Source organism: Balaenoptera borealis (assembly GCF_965194805.1).
Source record: "Balaenoptera borealis genome assembly, chromosome: 14".
Taxonomy (NCBI): Eukaryota; Metazoa; Chordata; class Mammalia; order Artiodactyla; family Balaenopteridae; genus Balaenoptera; species Balaenoptera borealis.
The window spans coordinates 72,886,556-72,911,353 of record NC_138875.1 but is presented as its reverse complement, the minus strand read 5'-3'; the positions used below and the strand labels follow the sequence as shown (position 1 = coordinate 72,911,353).

General features: G+C 48.6%; 1 protein-coding gene across 8 annotated transcripts in view; it reads left to right on the top strand.

Moving 5' to 3' along the window:
• Positions 1-24,294, top strand: part of SVOP (SV2 related protein) — an 88,199-nt gene extending 63,905 nt beyond the window's left edge. For 5 of the 8 annotated variants that reach the window (XM_082354125.1, XM_082354122.1, XM_082354127.1 and 2 more), the window contains 6 exons: positions 8,121-8,197; positions 11,487-11,594; positions 15,192-15,303; positions 16,223-16,304; positions 19,160-19,249; positions 20,684-22,309. In XM_082354125.1, coding sequence (XP_082210251.1) covers positions 8,121-8,197; positions 11,487-11,594; positions 15,192-15,303; positions 16,223-16,304; positions 19,160-19,249; positions 20,684-20,890 — 676 coding nt within the window. In that variant the 3' untranslated portion in view covers positions 20,891-22,309. The other 3 variants (XR_014234169.1, XM_082354124.1, XM_082354126.1) reach the window with 3 other exon arrangements.
• Positions 24,295-24,798: the final 504 nt, after the last annotated feature.

Here is a 24,798-nt window from a genome sequence, read left to right as displayed (position 1 = left end):
GCATTGCCAGCAGAGCCTTCGTTAACGCCGCTGGGCTCCGCGCTGCCTTCCGGTGGCCGGCCGAGAATCGAGGTTCTCATCAAGGTCTCTCGCTTCTACTAACAGACACACGTCACAGGAAAACTGTCGGATGTGATCTCCTCTGAGTGAAACTGCAGAGGCTGTGAATGTTGACGCGAGCTGGTCAATCTTGCACTCAGTTAACTTGTCCGGTTACTCTGTCCAGGTGTCTTTCACTGTGTAAAAAATACATTGCATTCCAAACTGGTCCCCGCTGTGTATGACTCTACTCAAAAGTGTCTGGCGTGTTGAGGATTCTGCCTAGCATTTAAAAGAGAAAAAAGCTTCCTCTGTCAGTGGCACCAGAATGTTCCTGTGGTTTAGTAACCGTCCCTGGGCCCCATCCCCAGGCCACACTGTTCCCGGTCCTGTGTCCCTGGTGAGTGGCTCACTCGCCTTCACCCAGCAGATAAACAGGGATCTTGTGGCAGATGCTGACCCAGAAGGAAAGGGAGGAAAAAAACTGCTTCTGAGTCAGCCTTGTTATCACAGGGTTTTAATGAGGAGACAACATGAAATCCTGTCTCTCTGGGCGCTCAAAGCTTCCTGTGGATGTTTGCTGGGGGTTCGGCTCTTTCTTTTGGCTGGAGAAAAGTTGCTGTTTTTGTACTGCTTTCTATGGCTCTTCATAAACTGAAAGGATGTGCCCCGGGGTCGGGGCCGATGACCGAGGTTTAAAGGAAAAAGAACATTCTCAATGGGCTGTGTCAGGGCGGCCCGAGACCCCGCTGTCACTGCTCAGAGGACCCTGTCCTGGGGCAAGAGCGCTCCTCGCCCGCTGGGTTCCAGGTCTCACACGTGTGTCGGGACCCACGCACTTCCTCACCAGCCTGGAAGCACTCCCCGTGGCCCTGGCGGAGGAGGCGGCGGCCCTCGCGGTCGGCGTAGCGGGTAGAGGTGCCCGTCTGAAAGGCTTGCTGGCGAGTTGGGGTCAGCATGGTTGGCAAGCGCTGTTTGTCCTTTAAACCTTCTGACGCGGTTGCTAGTTTGCTTTCAGAGGCGGAAGCGAGTTGGTATAGACAGGGAAGCCGAGCGGACTGGGAAGCAGGGGGGGACGGCCCTAGGCGGGGGCTCCTGCCCGGCCAAGAACTGACCCGCTCTCCCCCTCTGCGGCCGGGCTCGGCTCCCCTTTCTTCACGGCGAGCTGAGTGGATGACTTAGTCCTGCAAGGCTCCCGGCCCTCAATTCCGTGATTGGTCGGCATCCGAGAAGAAGATCGCTCTTTGCAAGGTCAACTGAAACCATTTACAGCCTTTCTACACATAGATTATAGTCACTTTTCTCTCCAAAACCTTAGGCTTTTCTATTTTATTTTATTTTAATTTCACTGTTACCCTTGATTATTGTCTTTTTTTTATTGAGATGTTGGAGAAGCAGGAGATAGTTGTGCCTCATCTATTATTACAAAAATGTAACAATAAACTTCCTCAAACTAAGATATTTTCCTCACATAAGGACACATGTCCGTTTTTTACTGAAATATTTTTTTTAACCCTTCAGTTTGTAGAGAAATTGTTTCAAAGATATTGCGTTGTAGCTTTGTAATTTATAGAGATCTCTAGACTCCTTATTCTTGCAATTTTTTTACTTCTTTGATAAAAATGAGTCCGTTTATTTCAACTCCAAGATCAGGAAATAATCTTGAAACAAGATTACTAGTTATGACTGACTAACTTGGGCATCCTGGGAACAGACATTAACTTGGTATTGTGAGTAAAGGCACCGTTAGGATGAGAGCAGTCGGAGTGAATTGCTCGCCGCTTACACTTTGCACAGCATTTTAGCATTGGCAGTAGGGGCTGGTTTGATGATCTGACCACCTTCAGTTTCTGGATGTTTATTAAGAGAAATCCTTAGTTTTCCTTTGCTTAATAGAAAATATCAACTCAGCATTCGAAGCCAAGCCAACATTAATTTTTCAGTCCCCCAAATTCAGAGCAGTTGGGTAACTCAAACCCTAATGTTCCTTGAAGGTTCATTACTTGTCGATCACGGTTTTTATTTCCACATGGGACACAGGAGCGCTGTCACCAACACTGTGCTGAGTGGATGCCTCTGGAACACGACTTCAGGACAAGGAACAGCGGCAAACACATGTAAAGACACACCTGCTGCCCTGAGACCTGGGAGCCCGAGGAGAGGACCTGGTGATGGACGTGGACGTGTCCAGAGACCGGAGGCTGGAGGAAGCCCAAGGGAAGGGAAGGGTGGGAACTCTTTCTCTGCAACCCCGTGGGGTGACTGTCCCCATCACAAAACGAAGAAACCACTGACGCAAAGTGTGAACCATTCCCAGTCGACAGAGCTCATGGAGCTCAGGATTCTCATGTAGAGAAGGCACATATGTATTGTCCAGTGGCCACTGCCCGGGTAGGCGTTGTGTGCGTCCACGTGTGGGCCCCTAAACTGCCCACAGTGGGGAAGGCAGAAGCGCACCTTCACCCCAGAGAAACGTGCACTCGTCATTATCCACGTGGCTGAGGGCCAAGCTCTTTGGGTTCCAGTTTCCCCATTTGTAAAAGTTGGACTAGATCATGATGCTCAGCTCTGGCGCTGCAGTCTGATCACGTGAGGGGCTTTGCAAAGCCCCGGGCTGAGCCACTCAGAGACCGTGCAGTACAGGCATCACACGGACGCACTCTTGGTTTCCTGCGTGGTTGCTATGCAGCCGGGGTCAGGAGCCACGAAGCAGAGGACCGTGGAGGACCCCCTCCAGGCTGCTGGAATTGTGGTCTGCAACGTCATGGCCCCCGAATCCTCCCCTCACTGTGACCTGCGACCTGCCTCAGGAAGAAAGTGATGCTGGGTTTTCTGTTGTGGTTTAAGTGAAAAGCAGAAGTTCCCACTAAGCTTTCGACTGTGTGTCGGGTGGTCCTTTCGGGCCTTTTGACCTCACCTTCTCCATAAGGCACATCAGATGCGCGCAGCAACCTCATTCTTCAGTGATGCCTGGAAATTTAGGGAGCTCTGTTTGAAGAAGAAGACAAGCCCTTTTAAAGTCTGCCTGGCAGCCCTTGGCAGAGGTGGGCCTTGCGTGTGGGATTCCTGCATTTCACGGACTCGGCGTTCCGGGCGCGGGCCCTGGTGCCAAGGTTGGTGCTGGGCCTGCAGCTGGGAGGGCTGAGAGCTCAGCCCCCCCGAGCAGGGGCTACTTTTACTGACTGCATTTGTGCAGCACCTCCTGGGCCCTGAAGAAGGTGATGGCGGATCCCCAGAGGAAAGAGCTGCTTGGTTAAGGCGGCTCAGAGGCCGGCACTTGCTGTGTTAACGGCCCTTAACGGCAGGTGGCACGTGGTACGCGCTGAGTTCAGGGAAGTGGTGAGACTCGCTGTGGGTGGAGTGGAGCCCGTGGGGCGTGGAAGGGCCACTCCGCCTCCTCGGTCCCACTGTCGGTGTCTTGTCTGTTTCCTACCTTCTGCTGGAGGAGGACTTCAGGTCACGCAAGGCCCGGCTGCTCGTATGGGCCCTTGCTCTCCTGCCAGGTCTCGCCCTCCAGAACCCACTAGAACTTAGAGTCTGGGTGTCCACTGGTGCTCGGGATGGCATATCGAAATAGGTGGTTTTGGTTTCCACACCATGTCGGCATCTCTTCAGGGGAAAACTTACTTGAAAGCACAACAAGTTGCTACCTGCCTGAAGCACCCCCAGTGCCTGCCTCTCGCTGGATGACACGGGTTGCTTCACACCCAGAGCGGCTCCTCGGTGTGGACCGCACACCTGCAGGGGTTCTGCTGACCCTGACGGTGGTCGCGAGCCCCTAGGAGAGTGGAGCGCTGCTCAGCGTGGGAACATCCTACGCGAGGCTCCCGCCCCAGGTTACAACGGGAAGGAGCGGGATGTTGCCAGGCCCGAGTGAGTTCTCAGACCTCCTGGCAGGATGGACGTTCCTGGGAGTTGGCGTCTGAGTATAGCAAGGGGTAGGAAATGGGGTGGAACTCAGACATAGACCATGAGATTCCTGCCCCAAAACAGTCCTGGTAGGCAGCAGGGCCCTCCCCGGAAGCCTGTAATTAGGGTGTAGAGTAGCTGAGAACAGGAGGGAACTGCTCTTGTATCCCATCCTGACCTCTGGTGACTCCCTCCTCCTCCTCAAATCCAGCAATGACCTTGGCACGTCACTGTGAGGTTCTTATTACAGGGCCCCGAAGACTTTGCATCTGTTGCCGTAAATGCGGCCCTCTGGCTCGCTTCACAGAGAAGCGCACACCTGGCTCCCCCTGGAAATTGGGTTCTCCGCTTCTGATCTGGTTATGAAGGTAGTGTTTTTATTCTGGTGGTTTTCTTTTGTGTGTGTGTGTGTAACACAAACCACAGTGAAACACTAGAGCAGCTACTGGGTGTTCCTGGACCAGCCCGAGTTTCCTCCTGGGCGGGCGAGTGGCCGGCACTCTGCACCCCCAGCAGAGTGTAGACAGGGCTGAGCCGCACGGGCTCACAGTCGTCCTGGTCTGTCTGTTCCAGGCTTGTCACTCAGGCGCCTTTTTATTAACACTGAATTCACTTTATTTTGTGCTTTCAGAAGCTGATTAATTCCCCCAAATAAACATAACCCCAGCTATTCACAGTCAAGGTGGAGGTCTCCCGCGGGACTGAATTTCCCGGCAGGTCGCAGAGCCAGACCGCTCTGGTGACCGGGGAGGCGTGGACCGCGCATCCCACCTGGTGAGGCTGACCCAGAGTCCGGCCGAGGGAAGTCCAATGTAGGGGCAGCTGAGGGCATGACCCTTGTGAGTCATGGGAAACAGGCCCTCAGCTCTGGGTTCTGGTGCTTCCTGGTGCTGGTCCAGGGGCTCAGCTTTTCAGCTAACTTCAGAATTTCTCCAGTCAGGAAGGAACTGAGAATGGGGTTCCAGGAGGCCCCGTTTTGTGATGCGCAGCGCCCACCCTGAGTGGTGACAGGCCCGGTGTGCCGCCGTGGCAGCCTGGGCGCTCTAAGGCATCTCACGGAGCCGCCACGTGTCCGTGCAGGTGAACCCTCTGCCCTGGGGCCTCACCCGCTCCGTTCAGTGCCCGGGCCCCCGGGGAAGCCTCCCGCAGCCTCGGGGTGACGCTGGAGGTCTCCCCACCACCGCCTGTCAAGCTGCCCTCAAAAAAGGTCGGTGCCCACGGTGGGCAGAGAGCACTGTCACCTAGGAGACTCTGGAACTCAGATCACAAACGTGGAACCAGCCTTGATCTGACAGTCAGGCTAACAAAGCTGGTTCTCCATGGCTTCCCTCCTCACCCAAGCTTTCTGGTTGAGCCCGGGCACCTTTTCCAGGTTCACCTGCAAACAGGTGGCCAGAGCTCTCGCTGCGGAGTCTGTGGAAGCGGGGGGCGAGGCCCGCCCCAGGAGTGCTCACGGGCAGCCTGTGAAACTTTCTCCCCATCATCTTAACTGTTAGATTCTCTAACAAGCCTGTTTATCGAGAAATTTAAAATAGATCTCTATTGAGTCTGCCCATCTCTAGGATCTTAAAGCATTACCTTTTGACCTGTTATACAAATGGCAAAACATTCCAAGTGTCTTTTCCTTCACTCCATTCGAAGCAGCTAAAATTGGCAGGCATGTTATTCTCTGTTGACACCACTGCCGCCAGGAAGTTCAGTGCTGTGTGCTCGGCCCCCTCCTCTCTGCCACGTCCTCAGCTGTGCTGTGCTGTGGCCCCTGTAGTGCGTGGGGGACCCCGCAGAGGGAGCAGGGCCGCAGGGGCGATCAGAGGCGGCGGCGGCTGCAGAAACGGAGCTCTGAGCTCTTCCAGGGTCTCTACACTCAGAAAGGAAATTCAAGGGCAACAGCCAAGTGCCAGGTCACTGGCACCACCCCTGGGGTGTCGCTGCAGCTCCACACCCGCCCCCATAATGGCACCGACAGTGGGGAACAGGCCTCGGTTTACGGATGCTGTGTTCCAGGTTAAGAGATACATGATGCAGTGTAAAAAGTGTATTGTATAGCTACGGGGGTTAGTTTAAACGTATTTTGTATATACGACTTTTATAAATCTGTTAAAATTTGCCTTAAATTACAAAAAAAAAAAATAAGAGAGAGAGAGGGGAGGTGTTAGGGACTCGTTAGCCCGTAAGTAAGACTGAGATACAATTAAAGAATCGAAAGGAAACGTAAAGGAATCTGTTTTTTTCACAAAGAGATTTAATACTTTTTCTGTATCCATCCCCCTCTCCATTCATATTGCCTTGGGTACCACCAGCAGCACAAGGCCAGTATTTTGGGAACCACTGATTTGGTCAACATGGGCATTCTTAGAACTTTCAGTTCTTGTTCCACTTTTTCTTAAATAACAACCTTGGCATTGGCTGGAGGGCATTTGTAGTGAGTAATTACCTTACAGTCCACAGCTAGTCAAATTTCAGCCCTTCTTTCAATTCTTTCTACCATTAATGCTGTATTTTCTACAGCATTAACAGTGCACAAAATTAGCCGGGTTGAGACTATGTGTCCTGTTTTCAACAGTTCTCACTTTTCCTATTCACCTTTGAGCAGAGGTGCTAATTAGCAGGGGAGTGTCCTCAAAGAGGTCAACTGCAAGGAAGAGGAGGGGAAAGCTTTGATAATACAAAGCGCGGGGCTCCAGCTCTGCCCCCCGCATTCCTGAGATCTGAATCAACTCACCAAGCCTTTATTAAACACCTGCTGTGTGCCCAGTACAAGTATGGAGCTGGCAGGATATTTTAAAAGGTGGGGAAACAGAATTGAGAGCATCTATCTTTGAGTGCATGTGATTCTGTTGGGCTGACACTACTTAAATACTAAGCAACTAGAGACTAATTTTAGAATACTATAGAAATCACATTTGCGAGCGCATGTTGTAACTCAAGGAAAGTAATCATCGGCTTCTGATTATGACTGAGCTCCCACATAACTGTACCACAGGATGAGAATATTCCGGCCGTACAGACTCGAGTATTCTGGTTCCAAGGACGGTCGGGAATTAGTTAACTGCGTCATTCTGATCTGAAATGCTCATGAAGTCTGCAGACTCCACATTTGACTGGGCACACAGCAGGTGTTTAATAAATGCTTGGTGAGTTGATGTAGCTCTCAGGAATGCAGGGGCAAAGTTGGAGCCCAGTTCTGCCTACAGTTTTACCCCTGCTATTCAAAAGTAGAGCGTTGCAATGAAAGCTTTCCTAAGCTGAAGTGGCATAAAGAGAAGTAATTACCTGAGGACATGTCTTGCTAATAAAAGAAACAAAATAAATGGAGGTAAAGCACAGATGCTCATAGACACAGTTCAAAGCTAATGGCAGCTTGAATCTGAAAAAGAATGTATATATAGGTATAACTGAATCACTTTTCTGTACAGCCAAAATTAACACAGCATTGTAAATCAGTTATACTTCAATAAAATAAATTGAAAAAAAAAAAAAGCTAATGGCAGCTTGATGCTGAGGTGCTGAGTGTAGTTCCCGGGAAAGGAGCTTGGTGGCGCTACTCTCACTGCTTGGGGCAAGTGCTGCCTCTATAAAATAAGCGCTGGATGCTATTTTCGCTTTTCCCTTTTTTTGTAAAAGGGAAAATCAAAAAAAAAAAAAAAAAAGTGAAAATCCTCTTCGGATTTCTTCTGGCGAGCAAAACCAGGTACTAATGTAGGTCTTTCGTAAAAGCGAAGTGCAGTAAAGCAAACTTTCGAAAAAGTAGGGGCTACCTATATTATTAAATATATCTCCCTCCTCCTCCCTATTCAACTCAACCCAGAAGCCCTGACATCTGTTGACATCTGTCAAAATGACTGTTTTCTACCAAGTTTTGGTTCCCCCATTTTTTTCCCCTCCTTTTACCGGTTGACTGAACAGCCTTGGAGGTAGCTTTATCTGTGATAGAATTCAGTTCTTGATCTTTCAAAGGACACAGGATCACTTCCCTTTATCACATCATTATGCTTTGTACCAGCCATCTTCCTGCTAAAGCGGTCCAGGAAAGCCCCCCAAAGGCCCAGTGTGGCCTGAGCCCAAAGCCTAGTCTCTGCTGCTAAAACTGCAAGTCCTTCCAGAGGGGTTAGGGAATGGGGACCTGCATTTCTCCCATCATTTCCTTACCTTTCTTGCTTCCTTCCTGGCAGGTTTTCCAATGCATTCTCTTACTATGGATTAGTTCTGCTCACCACTGAGCTCTTCCAGGCAGGAGATGTCTGCAGCAGTGAGTATCAACAGCCCTTTAGCAGTTCACACCGTCCCCTCCCGCCCCTCCCCACTTCCAACACACGAGGTCATACACACACCCCCAGCCCAGGTTCTGCCCTCACAGGGCCTGGCCTCGCACAAACTCCAGGGAGAAAGTTTCTGCAAAATCTGAGCATGAAAGAGCTGGGTTGTGGTTTCCAAGACGCTCTGTAGGAACCTGGACCTTCTTGTCACGGTAGACCTGACATTAGAGCAGAATCACATCTTATGTCCCCTAAAGAGGTCCGTGAAGTACAGCCCTGAGTTTTATGGCTGTGACCCTGTGTAGCCATCCTCTGCGTGTGCATCAAGTCTGAGAATGAGGTTGGAGCTCAATCCTGGCCACACAACAGAATCACCTGGGGGAGCTTTTCAACAAAGGCAGTGCCATTTAAACAATGCCCAGGCCAATTTAATCAGCAGCTTTGTGGGTAGGGCCCAGGCATGAGTGGGTTTGAAAAGCTCCCTAGGTGATTCTGTTGTGGAGCTGGAGGTGGGAAGCACTGGACAAAAGGAATGAATAAAGAGCAAAGTCTATATACAGATGTCTGGACTTCAAACCAATCTGTCTTTAAGGGAATATTAGATTCCTAGCATTGAACCCGGGATGGGGGATAAAGGGATCAAATTCTTGCCTGTTTGCGGGATTTGTCCAATTATCTTTTTCATATGAAGCCTCTATAATCTGACTTAATAGTTTTGTTTATTAGTATAAAGTTTTAATAATACAGCACAATCACATCTCGCTGGGAGGTGTGGGAGAGTCTTAACTGCCCTGAGGAAGCAGTTCAATTATAAATTCGGGGTTTGGTATTGACTGAGCCTAAATCCTTTGCCTCTGTGGCCGAACACAAGTTCCTGTGCCTGACACACAGTGAGGCCAAACAAACTGAAACCATCGTAGTTTGGAGCAGAGAAAGGTTTATGGCAGGGCTGAGCAAGGAGGACGGGTGACTCGTGCTCAAAACCCCTGAACTCCCCGATGGTTTGTGGGGGGGGAGAAGTTTTTAGAGGCAGAATTTGGTGGGGGGGAGGGCCGCAGGGTATGTGACTTTCTTCTGATTGGTTGGTGGTGAGGGAACTGGGTGATGTTCCAGGAATCTTGTGCTCAGCCTGAAGTTACCATCCTCAACCTGGGTGAGGGCCTCAGTTCCTGCAGAAGAACTCAAAGATATTGTTCTGTATATTCCCTGAGGAGGAACCAGGACTCTGCCCCAAGGCTGCACTATTGTTTCTTGACAGCTCCTTCTCTTTTTCTGCATTCCCTCCCTTCCCTGATTAGCAACTGTTTGAACCTGCCCTTTGGAACTCAGGGAAGGTCTAGGAGGCTTGAATGAAGCCTATTTCCTACAAGCAAGAAACGGGGGACATGGAAAGGATTCGTACCCAGGGTTTGCCCCACAGCCTCCTGCTTGGTTTCATGGCTAACTGTGGACCTGCTTAAGCAAAGCAGGGGATCCATTGGGATGTTATAGAGGAAGGGTTGGTGGAGTTTTTCTATAAACAGCCAGATAGTAAATATTTTAGGCTCTGTGGGCCAAATGGCTCTGCCATTGTAGCAGAAAAGCAGCTATGGATAATATGTAAACAGGCAAGCCTTGCTTGTGTTCCAAGGAAACCTTTTTTTTTTTTTTTGGCCACACGGCACGGCTTGTGGGATCTTAGTTCCCCAACCGGGGATCGAACCCAGGCCCTCGGCAGTGAGAGTGAGGAGCGCGGAGTCCTAACCACTGGACCGCCAGGGAATTCCCACCGAGGAAATCTTTTTTACAGCCAGAAATTTGAATTTCATATCATTTTTATGTCATGAAATGTTATTCTTCTTTTGATTTTAAAAATCATTAAAAAATGTAAAAACCATTCTTAGCCTGCTGGCCAGGCAGAAACAGGCAGGGGACCAGATTTGGCATGCAGGCGGTCATTTGCCACCCCATTTGCCACCCTGTGTTAAAAGCTCACTCTTACACCTGGGTGGGAAAGTGATAGGGAAGGAGCAGTGGATTGTGTTATGAGAGGAACCCTGAACTTAGGGCACCCAGATCTTTTATACCAGATGATAAGCCTGCCAGCTCTTTGTTCTGCAGAAAGATGCTCTATCTTCAAAGGCCATAAGTAAACCTGCCCTTTGCACCAAAGGGAGATCCTCTCTATCTTTCAAGGCTGTTTGCTAAACTAAAATCCTTGAAAAGATAGTCCAGAACAAAGGCAGTCAGTGCCTCTGCTTATAAAACAGGCAGAGAACATGAGAGACCCATGGGGAATTGTCTGCTAACACCAGTAAGAGGTTACAGTTGGTTCAAAGGAGAATTCAAAACACACATGTATATAGGCAATCAGAAAAGCTGAAATGGATTTACACTTAGAGGCAAAAATTGGCAGTGTGCATAAGGCAATAATCAATTGCATCACCACCAGACACGGCTTGCATTTTTATGGACAAGAATTATTTGCACTGGTATTCTGTAACATGAAGTTGTAAAAGAGCTTGAAGATCATGAAAGCCGAGATAACCTATAAGGGTTCACAAGACAGGACATTTTACCCATTTCAAAGTCTTTGACTCCATTTCCTAACAAATCATATGGGGGAAAAAAGATAAAGTGAGGTAAGGGAGGTCAGGAGTGTGGGGCAGAGTAAGGGGCCGTGGGCAAGTCAGAGTTTTAAGTGGGGTGGTCAGGATGGCTTCAGTGAGAAGGTGAGATTTAAAGAAAGACTTGAAAGAGGTGAGGAAATTAGTCATGGGGATATATAAAGTGCAATGGAGGACGAGAGCAGCCAGTGCAAAGGTCCTGAGGCAGGAAAGTGCCTTGTGTATTGAGGGGACAGCAGGGAGACCAGTGTGGCTGGAGTAGTATGAGCAGAGCAAGGGAGAGAGAAGGTGGGATCAAGGAAGTAATGGGGGCCAGATAATATAGGTGGGGGTCGTTGGGGCCACCCTAGAGTCTGTCTGCCACAAAAGCACCTAGTATGTGTCAGTTCTGGGCCAAGCACATTCATATGCACAACCTGCTTTCAGTGTCTCAACCACCTTGCCCCGGGGTTTATTAGCCCCAGGTTTATGAGGAACCTGGGGCTTAAAGAGATGAAGCTCTAACACTGCTGGTTGGGATTCACACCTGAGTCTGTCTGAGTCCTGAGCCCGTGCTCCTTCCCTGGCATCCCAACCAAATCATACCCAGGGAAGGAGGCGTGGGGGGAAGGAGGCTGCGACCCAAGACTGCGCATGCCTCTTGCTCTTTTTCTCTCTCTCTCTCTCCACCTCCCAGTCTCCAGCCGGAAGAAGGCGGTAGAGGCAAAATGCAGCCTGGCCTGTGAGTACCTGAGTGAAGAGGATTACATGGACCTGCTGTGGACCACCCTGTCTGAGTTCCCAGGTGAGGGACCTGTGCCACGTGGGCTGGGGCAGGGCATCCTGGGAATGCGGCTTTACCTGGTGCCACCTGGAAGCAAATCCCATTTCTAAGGGAAGCTGGGGATTTGTTTTCAACCCTTAGCTACAAGTTGTCAAGAACTGTGAAGAGGCTGACATTTTACTCTGTTTGAAGGCTAACCAGTTAAGCGGCCCAGCTTCACACACACGCGGGCAGAAGACACAAGACCCCTGGGTCAGAGACAAAAGACTATTACTCACGGCACAGCAGGCAGCCTGAGTAGTATGTTAGTGCTGGCTCCTCTTGCCCCCAAGTCCCATGGGGATGATGAGGACGGGTCCAGGCGAATCTTACACGTGCAATGGATTTGCAACACAGCTCAGGCATCTCACACTTCGGGAACCCAAATCTTTTATAATGGGCTGCCGGAAACCTGCTCAGCCTTTGCCCTGGAGAGAGACATCATCTTTATTACATTGGGCAGTAAACAGACCTTCCCCTTGCTCTAGAAGGAGGCAGTATCTCTGTCTTCCAAGGCTGTTGGCTATACAAACAACCTTGAAATGCTAGCCTGGAACCAAAGGGCAGCTAGTGCCTCCGCTCACAAGCTGTGCAGAAATACAAGAGACCCGTGGAGAATTGTTCCCCAACACCAGTCACACTGGAAAGGATCGGTGGGATGTTAAAAATCCAAACCTGCACATAAAGCAAAGGTGATCTATCTTTTTCCTTTAAAAAAATAGTATTATTACAAAAATAATAATATCTGGTATTTACTGATTGCTTACTGTATATATATCAGGCACTGTGCTAAATATTTTACAGCTATGGTCTCATTTAATCTTGTGAAGTAGTATCATTCCCATTTTACATCTGAAGAAACTGAGGATTGGAGAGGTGTAGCAAAAATGGTTCCTGCCAATTTCTGCATCTCTGTGCCTGAGGGCTATCTCAGGAGGAATTGAAAGCCTCAGTGTCTAAAAGCAAGAAAGGTGGCTGCAGGTGCCAGGGAGTTAACACCTGGGAACAGCCTTCAACCAGTGTATAAATACCCCAATTTCCTCGCCTATCAGGTAGAATTCTAAGGTGCGCGTTCCGCACTGACTCCCAGAGCCCTCCAGTGGAATCCAGCAGCAATTTCCCATTGTGGTAACTTGCTTGATATGCACCCTTATTAGTTGCATCCCTTCCCCGTTTCACTTCTCCACTCTCCTACTGGTGCTTCCTTGGATGACCTCCCAAGTAAACACCTTGCACTCGGACCCTTGTCCCGGGGTCTGCTTCTGGGAAAACCCAACTAAGACACTGAGTGTCCTACAGCTGGCAGAGCTAAGACCTGTGTTCCCACCCCAGAGCCCAGAGTCCACTCCTATACTACATTGTCTATCTTTCCCATATAGCTTAGCAGGTAACATTAAAGCCTCTGGTGTTAAACCCAGCATTGCCAGCTGCCATTTTCGGGACTTCAAGCATTCATCATTTCTATGATTTTACCTTTCTGAAACTCAGATTCTTCTTCCCTATTATTACATGTATTGTTTTGTTGTTTCGTTCACTGACACATCCCAAGCTCCTAGAACAGCTCCTGACACACAGTAGGTACTTAATGTATTGATTGAATAAAAGTGGGAAATGGGCTATTAGCATGCTTTGTAGAGGTTTTGTTTTTTAATGAAAGTCTAATTGATTTACAATATTGTTAGTTTCAAGTATACAGCAAAGTGATTTGGTTATTCATATATATATGTGTGTATGTCTATATTCTTTTCTTTATTCTCTTCCATTATAGTTTAGAGGTTTGTTTTGATGATTGAACGAGATAATAGATGTAAAAGTGCTTGGCCCAGATTTTATTATTATATTATTATTATTATTATTATTATTATCAAGCAATATGCTATACCACCTCTACTGAGGTAGAGAATGTTATTTTTATTTAGTCCTACTTCTCCAATGAAGAAATTGACGTTCAGGGAATTCCCTGGTGGTCCAGTGGTTAGGACTCCATGCTTCCACTACAGGGGGCATGGGTTTGATTCCTCGTTGGGGAACTAAGATCCCACATGCTGCCGGGCATGGCCAAAAAAAAAAAAAGGAAGATTGAGGTTCAGAGAAGGCGAGGGACTAACCTAAGACCACATGACAAGTTAGAGGCAAGATGAGGTCTTAGAACCTACGTGTTTCTGACCCCCAGCCCAGGTGTCTGCTGCCTAGTTTCAGTGAATGCCACTATTCAGGCTTCCCCTGGTGCCTGTATTAGTTATCCACTGCTGTGTAACAAATTATTCCAAAATTTAGTGGCTTAACACAACACATATTTATTACATTTTCTGTGGGTCAGGAGCCTGGGCTTTCCTGGGTCCTCTGCTTCAGTGTATCTCACAAGGCTGCAGTGGAGGTGTTGGCCCAGGGTCTGTGGTCTCATCTGAAAGCTCAGCTGAGGCAGGGTCTGCTTCATGCTCACTCCCGTGGTTGTTGGCAGGATTCAATTCCACAGGGTTGGTTGGACCACAGGCTCAGTTCCCCACTGCCTGTTGGCCAGAGACCACCTTCAGTTTCTTGCCAGGTGGCCTTCTCCATCAAGGCAAGTTCATGAGAAGAGCCAGGGAGAGGGCAAGTGCCAGCAAGACAGACGTCAGTCTTGCATAAGCTCATCTCAGAAGTGACCTCCCTCGTGACATATGGATATATGTCTTGAAGACTGGCATAAATTGATTTTAAAAAGCTATAATCCTAATCACTGACTAAGATTCACGGATATACTTTGCAGTAGACATATAACTCAATGCATTTTTTCCTTTTTTAATAAATTTATTTATTTTTTTATTGGCTGTGTTGGGTCTTTGTTGCTGCACGTGGGCTTTCTCTAGTTGTGGCGACCGGGGGCTACTCTTTGTTGCGGTGTGCGTGCTTCTCGTTGTGGTGGCTTCTGTTGTTGTGGAGCACGGGCTCTAGGCGTGCGGGCTTCAGTAGTTGCAGCGCATGGGCTCAGTAGTTGTGGCTGGCAGGCTCTAGAGCACAGGCTCAGTAGTTGTGGTGCACGGGCTTAGTTGCTCTGCGGCATGTGGGATCTTCCCGGAGCAGGGCTCGAACCCGTGTCGCCTGCATTGGTGGGCGGATTCTTAACCACTGCACCACCAGGGAAGTCCCTCAAGGCATTTTAAGCAGTTTGTCAACATCTAGTAACATTAATGACATTTATGGAAAGTATAATTTTAAGTGATTGCTTTTACACTGTTGTAAGTCTTTTTGTCATAAATATTGATATAAAAACTTTTTTTTTTTTTTGGCCATGCCACGTGGCTTATGGGATCTTTGTTCGCCAACCAGGGATTGAACCCAGGCCCTCAGCAGTGAAAGCACAGAATTCTAACCACTGGACTGCCAGGGAATTCCCAATATAAAATTTTTTGACTCAAAAAAAAAAAAAAAAAGAAGTGACATCCCATCACTTCTGCCGTGTTCTAGTCATTAGAAGTGAGTCATGAGGTCCAGCCCACTCTCAAGAGGAGGGGATTACACAGGGTGTGGTACCAGGAGGTGGGGTTATTGGGGCTCACGTCAGATGCTGCCTCCCATGGCTCCCCTGCTCCCTTGCAGGTGTCCTTGTGACTCTCTGGATTATCGACCGCCTGGGCCGCAAGAAGACCATGGCCCTGTGCTTCGTCATCTTCTCCCTCTGCAGCCTCCTGCTGTTTATCTGTGTTGGAAGGTGGGTCGTGAATTCAGATCTCTGGCCAGCAGGCTTACTTCTCAGCTTGTGGTCAGGTCTTTGTGCTTGCAGACTGTGGATTACACCCCCTGGGGTACTTGAAGGATCCCCCCCAGCCCCTCACTAAGCCTGAGGCTCTTGGCTGCTTCATAACTGGACAACAGATTGGGCTCAAAGTTGGGGCCTCTGATGGGAGTGGGGGTAGGAGGGCACTTTGGTCCAAATTTTGCTCCGACACCATTACATTTAGACTTTTGACATCATCTCCCAATAAGATCATGCAGATAGCTGTTTAATTCATATATGGGTTAAAAGTGTTCATTTGTTCCATGGCAATATTTCAAGGTCTTGTTTTATAATCCCCTTTTGGCATTTCTCCATTTTTTCCATCTATCAAGAGCCTCAAAACATGCAACTGGCCTGTGTTGCTCTCCAAGAGGCCGCAGACCGAACCACAGATGAGAGATCTGTGAAAGGTCTGGAGATGTAACTTAGATCTGGAAATGTTGATATTCAAAGACATTATGGGAACAATGGAACAGAGGGCTGGGGGTCAGGATTATCCTCATAATACTGAAGAGAAGTTTCCTTTCCCTGGTCCAGCTGGTTCCTGGCTCAATTCCTGCCCCCACTAGGTCCTATCTGGACTTTGGATTATTCACATTACTTCACCCCAGCCGTGCCCCACCCTGGGCACCACCATCTCAGCCTGGAACTTTGGAGAATGATGAACTTATAACAGCAGGTCTTCCGAGAGACCACTGGGATGCGTGTGTCTGCGTGCCTGCCTGATGGTGTGTTGGGTGACGTGGGCTTTGCCAGTTTCTAGGGTGTAAATTCTACCTGGGCAGATAAAACTTTGCTGAAAGAAACTGTCAGAAAAAATACTTGCTCATCTGCTTTTTTTTTCTCTTCCTAGAAATATGCTCACTCTGTTACTCTTCATTGCAAGAGCGTTTATTTCTGGAGGCTTCCAAGCAGCTTATGTTTACACACCTGAGGTAGGAGGGATGCGTGGGAGCAGCCGGGGTGGGAAGGGGGCGGTGGGCCCTGCTTCCGGAAACACCCGGCCTGGGCTCCTCTGAGTGAAATTTGTCCTTGAGTCTGCGTGGCGGCTGTGAAGGCCTTCATTATTTCAGGCTTTCGTTCAGTCATTGTTTTCTGCTTATAAAAGCTTATGGTCAGTGTACAAGTTCCAAATGTAACAGAACTGTATAAAACCCCCAGACTAAAGGGCCTCACATTCTGCCTTCCTAGAGACCACCTTCTTGAATGGTTCAGTGTATATTCTTCCAGATTGTTTCCTAATTTATGTTAGTGCATGTATCAAATTGGGTAACTGAGCAACTGAGATGAGTTTAATAAAGGACGGATTACAGTGGTGTAGGATAGGGGTTAGGGAAACCAAAAAGTGATGGAGCGGCGCCCAGAGCTCACAAGGAGGTGGAGGTGGCTGGGGACACAGCTACCACCTAAGGCCTGTGGGGGAGGAGACGGGGTGTTCAGGGTCCCAGGAGGGAGCTGTGCAGAGAAAAGCTGTGACCTTTAGTTGAGGGACACATGTGCCCTTAGGCAACCTAGAACGGAAGGAGCAGGAGAATAAACACCCTGGCCTCTCTCTCCCACCTCCCGCCCATCTCCCACTGGGGCTTCCCATTGGCTGAACCCAACTGGAAGGCAGAGAGCCTAGGAGCCCCTGGTGGTCCACAGTGGCCAGCCCCCAGGGCAGAGAATGAGGTGGGGACGGGTAGAGAGAGGTTCTGGAGGGGAAGATGGAAGACAAGGAACACAGGACATATGGACCTGCTTTGTTCTTTGTAATAGCTGCTATACTATACTGTTCTGTACAGTACTGTATGGTAATCTATATACTATATTATTATGTACAGTCCTTTATTATACTGTATAATATATATGCTATATGTCAATATTATATACTATACTTTGTTATAGAATATATATACTTTATATTATATAATATACTTTATTATACTATATCATATATATTATATACTATACTATATTATACAGTATAGTATGGGCAAATCATAATTTTGTAACAATTCTCCTACCAATGGATATTTGAATCATTTTCCAACTTTTCACTATTATAGTATGAAGGTAAACAGCTTTACCTATCCTTGTGCACATGTGTGGTTTCTTTAGAATAAATAAGATGTGGAATTTCTGAATTAAAGCCTATAATACACATTACAAACATTGAGAAAGATTGAAAAAAAAAAATCAACCTCTAAAATGTTGCCTGAACTTACACTCTATGCGACAGCGTCTGAGAGTGTCCATTTTCCTACACTCGGGGATTATGGGTTACTTGTTTTGTATTTATTTTATCTCATCTTATTTTAGATAGGGTCAAAGGGAGGGAGAGGATAGTATGTACCAGGTGCTGTGCCAGGGGAAGAAGCCATCTAGGTTGTCCCTCAGGTCTACACAGCACTCCAGAGCCCTCACTTTGAGTCATCATCCTGAGCCCTGCTCCCTCCACCCCACCTTCCAGGCCCAGCTCCAACGCTGCCTCCTCCAGGAAGCCCTCCAGGATCCACCCCCCAACTTCATTTTGCCCTCAGTGTCTGTGCGCCTCTTTGGTATTTTTAGTCATGCCACCTTGCCTGTCCCCCAGGGAGACTCCTACTAAGACTCCCTATGGGCAGGGCCTGGGTCTCCTACTCTGTGACTCTCATCTGGCCTAGTGTCCCCTCAACAAAGGCTTGTGGATTGATTGCTGGAGCCTCCCAGAAGAGTACCAGGAGAAGGCTGCCTGACCTGCAGGGACTGGGAGGCCCAAGGTCTACAGGGACAAATACCAGGGCTCAGCAAACTACGACCCGCGGGCCACATCCAACCTGCTGCCTGTGTTTGGATAGCCCAAGAGCTAAGAATGGTTTTTATGTTTTTAAACGGTTGAAAGCAAAATCAAAAGGATATTTCTTGACATGTGAAAATTATATGAAATTTAAATGTCAGTGTTCATTAATAAAGCTTTACTGGAACACGCCACAGCCCTTCATGTGCTGTTGTTGTCTACAACTGCTTTTGTGTTACAGGGGCAGAGCTGAGTAGTTGCCAGAGACCAGATGGTCCACAGAGCCCAAATTATTTACTCTCTGGCCCTTTAAGACAAAGTTTGCTGACTCCTGGCTTAAACTAATCCAGCTGGCTATTCCTAACAATGAAGAATTGGTTCAATAAATGATGATTGATCCAAATGATAGAATTCTGTGCAGCCAATAAAAATTATGCTACTGGAGAAGACCAAATATGGACATGGGAAATGTCTGCAGTCTTTTTCTAAGAGGAAAAAGTCTTCAAAGCAGCATATACAGAAATATCTAGTGGATGACATTATACCACCTCTAGGATTTGGCTTAGTGTAATTTAGGAGGGGAAGGAAGTGAGAGAGTATGATTGAAACTAACAGAGGTCCTCTAGGCTTGGTCCTCGACGATTGATTACACCATTCTACTTTAGTCTGTGCTTGAAATTCTCCATGACAGAAAGAAAAAAAAAATAGGAACTTAGTACTTATTCATTTATTCATTTGGATATAACCACCCAGGGCAGGGAGGACCCCCTTCCTAGGTTCCCACCCCCAGCTTGGCCTCTTGCCCTCTTCATCGGTTGAGTTTCCTGTCCCCTTCGGGGTGAGACTCCCCACCCTGCCCTCCCACCCGTTCTTGGTATCACCAACCCCTGAGGGATTGACCCTAATTCAGGCCCACCTGCCCCCGGGGGCAGGGTGTGGGGTGGCGGTTGGGATTCCCATCATTCCCCGAGGCGGAGAGGAGGGAGGGGCCTGCATTTTCTCAGTGCGGCCACTTTGGCGGCTGTGTTTCAGGTCTACCCCACGGCGACCCGAGCTCTGGGCCTGGGCACCTGCAGCGGCATGGCAAGGGTGGGTGCGCTCATCACCCCGTTCATTGCTCAGGTAGGTGTCACCCCAAATACAGAGGGGGTGGGCGTGACAAAAGCCATTGCGTGGCAGGCTGTTACTGTACCCTGAGCCTCTGCACTGCCCTTGGTGTGCATTACCTGATCTCATCCCAGCAGCCCATCCTACGAAGAAGTATTGCTTGCAGATGAGAAAACTGAGGCTCAGAAGGGTCAAGGGACTTGTCCAAGGTCACACAGCTGTGAAGTAGAGGAGCTGGGAATCAAACTCAGGTCTTTCCGACGATTTGGCCGAAAACAATTTGGATGAGAATAAACAGGCCACCATGCCTTAGTGGGAAACAAATGTCCCAGTCCCTGGTTTCTGAGTTGGATGATTTGGTGTCGTTGCAGAATTTTGCAGCTCTTTGTGTCTTGAAGCATTTCTCTCCTTTTGGGGGGAGCTTGTTTGGGAATCTTTTTGCTTTTTTAATATCCAATTCGTTTTTTCCTGTTTTTATCACTTTTTAAAAATTGAGGTAAAAGTCACCTAACATAAAATTAACCATTTTAATTCAGGGAATTCCCTGGTGGTGAATGATTCGGGGAATTCCTTGGCTGTCCGGTGGTTAGGACTCCGCGCTTCCAATGCCGGGGCCCAGGTTCAAACCCTGGTCGGGGAACTAAGATCCTGCAAGCTGCGCAGCGCAGCCAAATAAATAAATAAAATTAAAAAATAAAGTGAACAATTCAGTGGCATGTAGCACATTCACAGTGATGGGCAACCACCATCTCTATCTAGTTCCAAAACATTTTCCTCTCCCCAGAATAAACCTCCGTATCCATTAAGCAGTCACTCCCCAGCTCCCCCTCCTCCAGCCGCTGGGAACCACCGGTCTACATTCTGTCTGGATGAATTTTACCTCTTCTGGATATTTCATGTAAATAGAATTCCAACATGTGTTTTAGCCAAGTCGTCTGTCCTGGTACCGTTGTGTTTGGCCATTGTACGTCACTGTTAACTAGCACTGGTTGACAGCTTGCCATGTGCCTGCATGGTGTCAAGTGAGGCATCTTCTCATTGGGAGATGGCTACTGCTCTTCTGCCCGTTCGGCAGATGAAGAAATGAGGTTTAGCTCTGCTGCGTGATGTGCCCTGGGCCATAAAGCTAGGAAGTCAGCAGACATGCTGCTTTGGGAGAGAATAAATAGACTCTTGAGCCTGATGGGGTCTGGGTTCAAATCTCAGCCCCATCCTTAGTCTTTGTATGAACTTGGGTATGCTGCTTAATCCTCTTTGAGCCTCAGTTTTTCCCTCTGTAAAATGGGGGTGGAGGACATACCTGATAAAACTGCCGTGAGGACTCCATGGGAGTCCAGTGATAAAGAGGGCTTACAAGAGGGCCTGGCGTTCTCAATATTATCTGTATGGTTGGTGGTGCCTGTGCGTCAGAAGGGATGCTCTTACTGGCGTGCATCTCCCTCCCCCCAGGTGATGCTGGAATCGTCCGTGTACCTGACGCTGGTGGTTTACAGTGGCTGCTGCCTCCTGGCTGCCCTGGCCTCCTGCTTTTTGCCCATTGAGACCAAAGGCCGTGGACTGCAGGAGTCTAGCCATCGGGAGTGGGGCCAGGAGATGGTCGGCCGAGGGACGCACGGCACAGGTGTCGCTAGGTCGAACTCGGGCTCTCAGGAGTAGTGACCGATGGGGGGCTGAGCTGGTTTTTGAGGTTGTAGAGAGCGGGGAGCTGCTGGAGCCCGGCTGGGGCACCGATCGTCACTGCCCACATCAAGAACTCACCCAAAGGTACCACCTGGACCAACGAGGTTTTGTGTCTTGACTGTTTGCTCATATTTATCGAGATCCATCCGGGGATGGGGAGGCATTTGCTCTGGGGGGTTCTCCGTGTGTGTGGAGGTTTGTTAATAACCTGTGGATCTGCATGGGAAAAGTGCCACCTCAGCAGTGCCCGGTGACGCCGGTAGCCAGCTGGACACCATCCAGAGTCAGCCGGTCACAGCCTCGGTGAACAACAACCAAAGGATCTTTGCAGATACGCTCCAGGCCGGGACCCCTGTGAGACCTGCCACTCACCCACTGGACCTGTTCTTAGGTTTCTCCTGCATACCCGGCCCCAGGCTTTCTTCTTGGAAATTGCAGGTGACCTGGATGTGGCCTGAGCAGCTTTTTCTTGGGTCTGAGAAATGCTCCCAGGGAAGGGGCCCCTCGCTTTGCCTTCCCAGGGCTGAGTAGCGGAGACTCTGGCCGATGGACATGCATTTGAACTTGAGCCACATGCCTCCACCTGGCCCCCTTTTGGAGTTGCTGTCCCTGGCTCCAGGGGATCCAAATGTGGCCATGGGGACAGCTGGGCTTGCACTAGATGACAGCCTCAGAAAGCTATTACCCCCAGGAACTGGGGATGGAGGCAAAAGGGAGGTGAGAACCAAGCCCACGACCAAAGCAGGGGCCTCCCCTTTGGAAGGAGCAAAGGTCACGCTGGGGTCTTCTTTTCTGGCCCCCTCGTTGGTCAGGCTGATCGGTGACTCTTGGGGCAAGAAAACAGTTAAGTCAGGTTTCAGTGCTTTGGAGTTTGAACGCAGTGGGTGGCCAAATGGACCGAGAAACAGAAAGATGCTCCCCCCAGCCACCTGCTCCCGTGCGGGCCAGGGGACCAGGAATCCTTCCTCGCTGGATTCTCTGCCGTCCCTGCTGTCAAGGGGTGGCTTGGTCTTTCCACAGAGGCAGCTCCTGGGGTTCCAGCGATGGACCCCACGGCATGGATACCATGGGTAGGGAGGAATGGGAGGGCCCAGATGTGTGAAACATGTACATTTTCAAAGAAAGAGAAGGGAGGTCAACTGGATTTGGGGGTTGGCCTCCAGAGGAAGGCCTGATGCTGTGTCTCAGCAGACAGCATCCACCTCCAGGATTTGGTTTCCACGAGCCTTTTCCCCGTCATGAAGGCAGCAACCTAGGGAAGGAGAGACGAAGATGCCAGATCCCATCAAAGGCCAGAGAAGACTGACCGTCTGCTTGGAGATATCTGCTTGAAGTGAACATTCCGAGGAAGCCAAATGTGTACGTTCACCTTTATTAAAACATGTTGGTGATGGACGTTGCAAGGGTTGAAGTTTGTTCGTTTGTCACAATATCCTAGTGACGGTTCAGTCTAACGGTGTTGCCAACTTTGTCCAAGTAGGGTGAGCTCAATGCTTTCATTTGCTTTAATATGACAGTCTTTCCAGCAAGGGGGAAAAGGTGCACAGTTGGCAGCCAACTCTGAGTCTATTGGAAGCAACGCTTCCTTCTAATGGTGTGGAGGTCACAGTGGGTGACTTCTTCAGGCCCAGGTCCTAGATCGACTGCAAATCATCCCACATCCCTGAATATATGTACTGCAGCCCCCTAGGCCCAGGCAGTCAGAGGGGACAGCTTGGCAGAGCTTCCTCTCTCTGACACCCACATTTCCCTGGACCATGAGTGGCTAAAGCTCTCATTATTTCTGGTCTGCTGAGCTCTCCTGGGTAACTAAGAACCTTTGCTTGTCTTTTTTGCCTTCCAGCTGGCCAGACACTGCCGGATGAGCAAGTCCATTCACTTCACCCTCAAATAACCTGGAGGATCTGGGGAATGCGGTGGGGAAGGAGGGCTTGGTGGGCAGAGGTGTTTTCCAGGGGCTGGAGTAAAGAGGCTTGTAGTTGTGGGTTTTCTCTTGTTGAGAAAATGAAAGGTGAAAACTCTTGGCCTTCTGAATTGCCTGCCCTTTTATGAAATCGATATTATTGAATGATACAAGAGCTGCCACAAAAGTTGCCCAAACCTCTGAAATGCGTGAGACCTTTAGCTGAAGACCTTTGTATCTAATTTTGAACTGTCCAAAAGCTCCCCTTTTCATTACTGGAAATGTCATCTGTTTCTCTCAGTGTTAGGAAAGATTTTAGAAAATGGCAAAAGATGTTCAATGTAGCCAGGGTTATATGGTTTCTTTCTTTCCCTTCAAGTATGCTCAGGAATACATAAATGGGATGTGTTGGCAGTGAGATAAAAGAGTATCTTAGAGATGGATTTTGAAATGAATATGGATATGCATTATTTTTAAATAATGTTAAGCAACAGAGAGGCTTGAAGGATAAGATCATCCCTTGGTTACTACAGTAAACATCAAAGGACTGGGATAACCTTGAGCTGCAAGCAACAGTAAAACCTACCAATAGTAGTTTAACCCATTAGAATACTAATTGTTCATTTGACAACAAGCCCAGAGTCAGAGAGTTCCAGGGAAGGCTCAGCAGCTCAACAATGTCATCAAGGACCCAGCTTCTTTTTGCCTTTCCTCTCTACCGTCCTCTGCATGTTGCCCATTGACCCTATGTGTGAAACCTCATGGTCACAAAATAGCTGCCAAAGTGCCAGGCATCAAGTTTTTTTCAAAGATGTTAGAATGGGGAAGAAGCAGTCACAGAAGGTTTTCTTTCTAAAGGGTCTATTGTTTTTGCTTGGAAAGGGAAATCCTGCAGCAGATTTACCGTTGCTTTGTATTGGTCAAACCTGGGTCACATGCCCATCCCAGCATGTGCCCCCTGCTAGGGCTGGAGAAGGAACGGCCTATCTCCCACAGGATCAAGGGATACCCACAGCCTTTTGAACACAAAATTGAGATTCTGGTAGAAGGAAGACAATAGTGGTGGGATGGGAGATAGTTGAGAGAAACCTTGACAGAGTTCTCATCAAGGCTGTTTTAGTTACAAGGAATAGAAATTGTACTCAGATTAATTCAAATCAAGCACTACAGATTTAATATAAGACTGGGAACAGTAGTTAATTTCCTGGGGACTATAAATGTGGGAAACAGAAGTGTAAGGAACAACAGGAAGAGGGGAAGGTTGTGGCAGAGTATGGGACATAGGGGGCGGCTACTACTCAGCTCCAGCTGATTTTGTGGTACCATAGAATCGCCTGATTTTCAAGACAGGAATCTGGATTCTTATGTGAAATCTCCAAATTTTAGTATGTTAGATCAATTTTTTTAAAATTTTATTATGTTGGATTGTTTAAATTTTTAAATGTGTGACTCCAATAAAATTTATCTGTAGGCCAGATTTGGTTGATGGGCGACCAGTTTGCAGCCTCTGAAAGGTTAGAGAGATCACTGAAATAAATGGAACGGGGACCTGGAGAGCCACCAGGGCCTGAGGCAGCCCTCTCTCTGGATCCGTGGCCCTGGTTTCTGTCCCTCTCTGCAGACTGGCTTCCTATTGACCCCCTCATGGCTGCTGCATATGCCTGACTATGCATATGGCTCAGGCTCACCAGGGCTCGGCTCTGCAAACACATCTGACTCAGCTGTTCGGTGTCCCACTTCTAAAGTCTCAGGAGAGAAAGCTGATTGGCCCAGTTCAGTGCTGGTTCCAATCCTGGTCCAATCAGTTGGGTCAGGGAGAGGTGGGATCAAGAGGCACGAACATGGCAGCTTTGGCCATGACAGCTACTGGTGGCACAGACAATTAATGGTATACCTGGAACCCACAGCAGCACATAGGTAAACTTTGGGGTCTGTTCATTATAACTCTATTTTGGGTCATGTCATGGCATGTGGTCAGTAT